The 7685-nt window shown below is 33.6% G+C and overlaps 1 protein-coding gene and 1 pseudogene across 1 annotated transcript; both read right to left on the reverse strand.

Annotated features, from left to right (window-relative positions):
• LOC109129437 lies at positions 284–1485 on the reverse strand (annotated as a pseudogene).
• Positions 1870–4428, reverse strand: LOC104753363. The gene is made up of 4 exons (XM_019237688.1): positions 4226–4428; positions 3341–3618; positions 2506–3103; positions 1870–2416 (listed from the first exon to the last, which is right to left on the reverse strand). Exons 1-4 carry the CDS (start codon positions 4426–4428, stop codon positions 1870–1872), a joined length of 1626 nt encoding a protein of 541 aa, XP_019093233.1.

The following is a 7685-nucleotide window of genomic DNA, read 5'->3' on the forward strand; positions in this document are numbered from 1 at the left end:
AGTACTTTCTTTCCGATATACTAGGTGTGAAAAATATTCTCATATAACTAATACACCTCAATAATAGGAAAGAAAGTATTCTCAAAATAAGCTTCCATTTAAACTTAGCAATTAAACTTATCAATATCATAAAATAGTGTGAAAAAAAAAAGATTTTTAAAAATGGACAGTAATATATTTAATATGATCGTACTTTTTATAAATTTTGAAAAACTTCCTTGAACACGACGTTCATTGTTTGCCTCTGAATCTGACCATCTTCGTCAACAATAAGAACTTTCAATCATTTCTTAGATGTCACCCTAGATAGCGCCACATATAATTGCCCATGGGAGAATACAGGTCTAGGCAAGAATAATCCAACTTCATTCAATGATTGCCCTTGACTCTTATTGATTGTCATAGGAAAAGCTAGAGCTATAGGAAATTGCATGCGCCGCATTTTGAATGGTAGCTTGGTATCAGATGGTTTGATAAATGTCTGAGGAATAAACACCAAATCACCACTTCGGTCCCCAATAATAACCATAGCTTCCAAAACATGATCAACCATCTGTGTAATTTGAAGCCTTGTTCCATTACATAATCCACCTTTAGGATCTAGATTTCTCAACAACTTAACATCCCCATATATTGATGTGCTGATTGCTTCTATTGGATCATCAACATCTGTTATTAAAAACTCAGCAAGGATATCTATTACAGCCTCTCCATCATACGGTTCTACAATTTTCCCATCTCCGACATCTAATATCCAATTTGAAAACTCCTCAATATGTTTTGCCTCAAGTTTTGTTAAATTTTCGCTTAGTAGACGCATGTTCTTGGTTAGCTTTAATACTTTGCAATGCTCCATAAATAAGATGCATTCAAAGACGACAAAACAATCTCTGCTCGTCCTGCACCATTAATCACAGGTAGGATTTTTCTGAAATCTCCCCCAAAAACAACCACCTTACCACCAAAAGGCTTCTTGCACACTTTTCCAATACAATCATTCAGGCTTCTATCCAAATTCTCAAAACAATACTTGCTCATCATTGGAGCTTCATCCCATATAATAAGGGAAGCCGCATCCATTAGATTTGCAACATAATCATTAGGATTCATGTTACATGATGTACTATCATCAGGAGCGATTTTTATCCGAAACCTGGAATGTGCTGTCCTACCACCAGGAAGTAAAAGAGACGCAATTCCACTTGAAGCTGTATTAATGACAATCATTCCCTTATACCTAACAGCCGCAGATAAAGTCTTCCAGATGAATGTTTTACATGTGCCACCAGATCCGTAAACGAAAAACACTCCTCCTTTGTCATTCAATACATCATCCAAAATCTCATCATAAATTCCTTTTTGTTCCGAAGTTAACATCTTAACCCATTTATCATGATTTTCTTTTTCCTTCTCCTTGTTGTATTTCATCTCTTCTACAATCAAATGATTGGAACTATCAATTCTTTCTCTTGACGGCTGCGTCATCTTTTCAATGGTAGATAATGACCCACCATTTATCAACATTAGCTTCTCTATTTCAATCAAAGTATAATTCCTTTAGTCTGCATCTAATAGGTTTAAATCTGAAAATGTTCAACCAAAAAAAATGAGGAAAATCAACACATAATAATCTTAGATTGAAGTGGAATTATACTTTGATTGAAATAATCTTAGATTGTGTCTTTATAATAATATACATATCTTATTAAAAAAAAAGAAAAACAAAGCAGAATAGTCTAATACAAACTTGGATTGTTATATTCTTCTCTTTTCTTTGTCTTAATGTCTTCAGAAAGATGTATCCATGTTTCTTCCCAAACATGTTCTGGTTGTGATAGAGAATCTGACAAAATCATATTCGCAAATAGATTACGTAGCTGAGGACCGAAACACAACTGTGATGCATCCACAATACTGTTTATAAAGATATGAACAACATTGTTTAGGCTCCATTCGAATACCCCTTGCAAAACATGCTTCTTTATACGTTTTATAAACTACACCCTTGTAAGTTTTTAAATCGTCAAACAATTTAGGTCCACGAACTATATTTAAGAGGATTCTCATGAAATACTCAGGCTCCATTCGTCTAGGAACATAGTCAATCCTACCAAGTGAAAACCCTCTCTTCCTATCATTCCATTGTTTCTTCTTACCCTGCCAAGTAAAGTGAGCTCGTATCTCGGCATAAAGATACTGATTAGCCTCAGGGTTGACAGTATTCAAGTAGAACCAAGCTGTCAATTTTGAATCCTCATTGACAGCCTTCTCCAATACTTCTTCTATGTCAGCATTCATCTTAAAATAACATGGTTTTTTCCCTTCTACGTGGAACGATAGCCTTTGCACTGGAGTTGTCCTGAATTGTATTGGGAACTTGAAGATTCGCCAAATAGCTTCGGAGGCCGAGACATATCTATCAAAATTATTTAATTAAACACATTTGTAAATCATGAAGTAGTTTTATCAATAAGATTGCTGAACGTATATAAATCTTTTAAATACCTGCAATCAAAGTAATCTTTGATTTCATTTTTCTTTTTCTTTTTATTCTGAGCTGTATTTCCCACATTAGTTGTAGTCGATGTAGCACTTTTGTTGACTGGCTCGACAACCACAACAACACGATCAGATCCCTTGTTAATGTACTTGAACATATATTTAATAGAGCCAGTTTGGTTGCACCTTTCAACGTTGATGTGAGCACGGTATCTCAGACATAACTTCTCATTATATGGCACCACATATCGATATTCACACTTGAAACCTCCCTTTTCAATAAAATTCATTCCATTCCTTCTCCTATATATTGGATAGCAATCTTTCCCAACTTTTGTTAAATCTGGATGTGCCTTTGTATACATTTTTGAGCATCTACCATCAACCATACATGGTGAATTCCGCTTGGCAGCTCCACATGGTCCATGAATCATGTTATCTTTAATGATTTCATACAGCTCAGGCTTTTTATCTTTATCTGGAATCTCTGCACATATAATCTTGTTGATGTCATCAGCCGTAGGTAATTTACTCCTCTTGTCCATAAACAATAGTATATGGGCATGAGGTGACCCTTGTTTCTGAAACTCCACAGTATACATAGCTGACCAAAAAAAAAATTAGACTTAAAACAATTAACATAAGCGTTATTATATACTAAGCGATGCAGGTAAAGTATATATTACATGCCACCGTTTTCTGCAGTAGTTTTTTTGTGTCAAATCAAACATCAATGAACCAAGCTTCATCTTGAATTTTCAACATATTATATCTGGTCTATCATTCGCTGTGAGTCCTCGAGCTTTGACATACCTTGTTATCTCTGGCCACTTAGGATTACATGTAAATGTGATGAAAAGGTCAGGAAAACCATAATGTTTGCATATAGCCATGGCATCATAGTAGCTTTGAACCATATATCGTGGACTACCAGTGAAAGACGCAAGAATAGAAATAGGATTCCCTTGTTCACCCATATCTTCAACTCTAGAATCAGCTGCTTCCTTTACAGTACTGTAGTTTTGACATCTTAGCTTCGATTGATTAACCTTGATATATTCCAGTCTATTGGACTCTATTGTCGAGTATGCATCAACTATGTACTGTTGGAACAACCTCCTAGATAATAAAAGTGTATTAGATTCAGAAGCTCTCTTTTGAGTCCGGAATGCAATCCACTGTCGCATACTAATACACTTGATCTCCTTAGTTTTTGTTTTGTTTGTGTATCCCTTCTGAATTCCTGGTCTAAAACCATCTTCCCCATGATGTAAATCAACGGATATTGTAATGCCAAATAGGAAGGGTGAATTTCACTAATTCTCTGTAGAAGTCATGTGCTTTTTTCTTCAATAATAATATCACACTCATGCATTTCCTTAACAAAATTATTGGGTATTAGAGCAGCTATCTCTGAAACAGTAGGGTTTGTGTAATTCCTACCATCCAACCCAACACGATCACTAACTATCCTCATATGGAAAGTTTCTTCTGCATCCATCGCAAATCTATCTCTAGCTGCCCTGAAATGTGCTACATAAGGATTCACTTCATCCAACATCTTTGATTAAAGGCTCTATTATATCTTTCCTCAAATTTTTCTTCCCAAGTGTTGTATTTTGGTTCTTAGATTTGCTGCAGGTTAGAGATAAGAAAATTTAAAACGATTGGAGTAAGGTTGAAAAGATTATAAGAAACTCTGATAATAATTTAAAAGTGACCAAACCTTAGAACTGTTTCTCTGTTTGTTACTTCGTTGTCTGTATCGACAATGTATAGCTGTGAGAACTTAGCATAGTCATTTTCTTTTGGCTTCATACTACCCATTAGATGGTAATTAGCTCCTTGTAGCTGGAACATGTTTGGTCCGTTTCCTTGATGTACAGTTTTATCTACTCTTCCTCCTAGAGACATCATTGCAAACACCATTTCATAACCTCTAATATTTTGTTGAAAATGTCTGCTAAGTCTATATGTACCCATAAGCAGCTTGGTAATAAGATCTGGAGATTTCTTGAAAAGTGGGAGTTTTACAGTTCCTTGAAGACAACAGAGGGATAATTTAGGATTATTAGTATTTCTTCTCTTGTTAATCCTCTCATCATACCACAACAATGCACTACAATACTGACATGTATAATCTGGATCACCATGATCTAAATAGTCTCCAAATATTTAAATTAAGAATAAGTCGGCTTTAAAAGACATCTCTCTATTAGCATAATCAATAATAAGTCATAGTACCTATTTTTTTTATTTTGTTTTAGAACTTTTGCCTTTGTTTGTATCCCGAACCATTAGTGTAATTTGTTCATGTGTTTCACCTACATTCGAAGGTTCATCATGGTCAGAGATTGCTGCACTCGACATCTCTTCATCGCTGCTAGTAAAATAATATGACTGCTCCTCATCATAAATAGATTCATCTGCATATATGAACTTTAGTTACAATAACAACACAAATTAGAATGAATGATTCAATTTTAATTTAATTAAAACTATACCATCACACGTGTTCCTCCACATAGATTCATTAAATTCGTCTTCTAAATTTCTTGGTTGAATTCGGACATTACAATTACATGAGTCAGATAAGATAGTATTAGACCGATCAGATAGACATGATGATTGACCATCTTCAGCTACAAAAAAAAGAACTACCAATAATTAAATAGGAGATACAAAATACATGTGAGTTATTATATAAGTTTTTGTAAGCAGTTTGCACTAACAATTTGGTTTCTTTTGGGACGTCGTTGGGTACTGCTTTGTCACACTGTCTCTTGTAAAAGCATGTAGTCATTCTTTAGCTCTTTTAAAGATGGCACCAGCAGATATAGTAGTATTAATTGGCCTAACTTTACTATATAAATTGTATCCAGGATAGACATTCTATGAACCTGTTCAAATACTTATATATATGGATAATCAATTGGTTAACTAATAGGTTTTGTATAATTTACATTTTTATATCTTTAACTAATGTACTCAATACTTACCAGATTGAAGCGCAAATGTGTCAGAGGAAGATTGATGTTGACTCGTAGGAGTTTGAGTTGTTGAATGGCTTGGAATTGGTAAGTTTGTAATATCTTTGAAAACTCTTGAAAAAACTGAATTTAGTGAAATAGAAGAATTGCCAGTAGGCTGAGTTGCGTTGCTTAACACACTTTGTGAAGTATTTGATGACAAAAACCTATTCCTCTTAGGAGTATGTTGATTTTCGTCACCAAATTTTGGTTTCTTAGACCTCTTTCTCATAGCTTTCTGCTTTGTTAGTAAGTAGATTAAAGAAGAATATGAAACCCCACTTTAAAATTAGTTTTCGTACACAATGTTGATTTGACCGTGACACTCATAGGGAATATTTTATTGGTGTGTAACTCTTCAGCTAATAACAGAAATGTGTAAATCTTCAAAAATGTGTAGATCCACTAACATAAATGTGTAAATCTTCTGTTAATTGTTAGCAGATATTTAGGAACATCATATATTAAATTCCTATATATGTGTTTCTCATTTGGATTTGTTACCTATTATTTGATTAAATTTGTTATTAAATATATTCAACGAAGAAAGAATTTTTTAAGATTTAAATGATTTGGTTGTTAATACGATCTTATAAGATTGTTTTTTCTGATTTTTGGTTGTGCTAGGTTAGTTTGGAGATGATGTTGTCTGGACTTTCCGAGTTGGATATAATATTCAAGGTAACACTTATCTTTGAGGAAGATGATTGATCGGAACTCTCACCGGAAACATCATCCTTCCTTTTAGAAGATGGAGTAGTGGAAGGTGTTGCTGAAGCATCATTTTGTTCAGAATTGTTGGATAACATTACTGTTCCCTGTTAACAATAGTAATACAACAATGAATTACGCACAGTACATTAAATTAGTAAACATCTTATAGAAATTGAAATTGTTATCATACTTTATGATACCTGATCACAACTTAAAATAGTAGTTAAATCGTCGGCACCTTGAGATTGCTCAATAGAGTCCTATTGCTCAACATCAAGGCTAACACAAACATGAGAAAACTTGTAAACATCACTTCCATCTCGGACATTATCCTTCCCAATAGTAACAACAAACTGAAAGGTCTTGCCTACCAAAGATCTCAGTTCTTTTGGGATATTTGTTGGATCTTGAATCTACATTTGATGAAAGAATGATAATCAACAAAAATTTTTTTTTCAAACTACATAACATGGTACAGTGAATAAAATACCTCATCTAAATGACCATCCAAAAGCTGAAGAGAAGACTTTTGTAGTATCATTTTAGCATCCTTCTCTTAAAGAAGACACTTAATCTGGGAAGTTGAATCCATTACACAAACAGTCAACCTAAACCTATTTATCACAGATAGATTAGATATTAGTTGTTAGAGAAGTTAGTTTATAAAAATCGCTTAGCAAATAAAAGCCATATATTTACCTTGGTTCAACTTTAGTATGACTTTCATTACGACCAGCACACCAAAACAAAGTTTTTTTGTTTTTTTTCACAACCTCATCCTCAACTTTTGGAACCTTGTATACGGTAGCAGTACACTTTAAACACGAAAAATAATACCACGCAAACTCCGTATCAGTCGCATAGATTACTCCAAAAATTTTAAATTTACCTTCCTAAAAATATATAAGAAGTAATTACGCATTATAAATCATATGAATGTGCTATATAGTAATAGCTAAATTAGACAATATATACTAAATGTACCTCATTGTACTCAGTGATTTCTGCAATTGTTCTTCTTTCGAAATGTTTGTAAAATTCAGCCTTCAACACAACCTTTTCCTCTTTAGGTACATATTCTTTGATTGTTAAGGCAAGGTCATCCTTAGGCAGACTATTGAACCCAAATGTGTTGTGTAAAACAGTATATTAGAAACTTAGAATGTCACGAATAATAACCTACTTTGTAGAAGAAGAATTATAACTTACTTTTCACAAAACTCTATAATCTGAGGCAAATCTGGATTTAGTTCCATTAAAGATATGTCATAAGCATTAAAGACAGATCTTTGGCCTATTACAGAAAAGCAGTGTAAGTTTACTAATGTATTCTAGAAATATAAGCCATTAACATGTTTACCTTTGAAAGAATTGATTTTAGCAAAACGCAAGAGACAAATGACCATAGTCTGTCCATTGTTTTGGCAAGCAGCTAGAATTCTC

The sequence above is a fragment of the Camelina sativa genome, chromosome 16, assembly GCF_000633955.1.
Source record: "Camelina sativa cultivar DH55 chromosome 16, Cs, whole genome shotgun sequence".
NCBI classification, from domain to species: domain Eukaryota; kingdom Viridiplantae; phylum Streptophyta; class Magnoliopsida; order Brassicales; family Brassicaceae; genus Camelina; species Camelina sativa.

Coding starts and splice junctions, on each gene's coding strand:
- LOC104753363 (XM_019237688.1), bottom strand. CDS start 4,428: ATGGTGTTTGCAATGATGTCTCTAGGAGGAAGAGTAGATAAAACTGTA. Junction 3,619..4,225: donor AACAGAGAAACAGTTCTAAG/GTTTGGTCACTT, acceptor TTTATTATCTAG/GAGGTTGTTCCAACAGTACA. Junction 2,417..2,505: donor AAAGATTACTTTGATTGCAG/GTATTTAAAAGA, acceptor TAATTTTGATAG/ATATGTCTCGGCCTCCGAAG.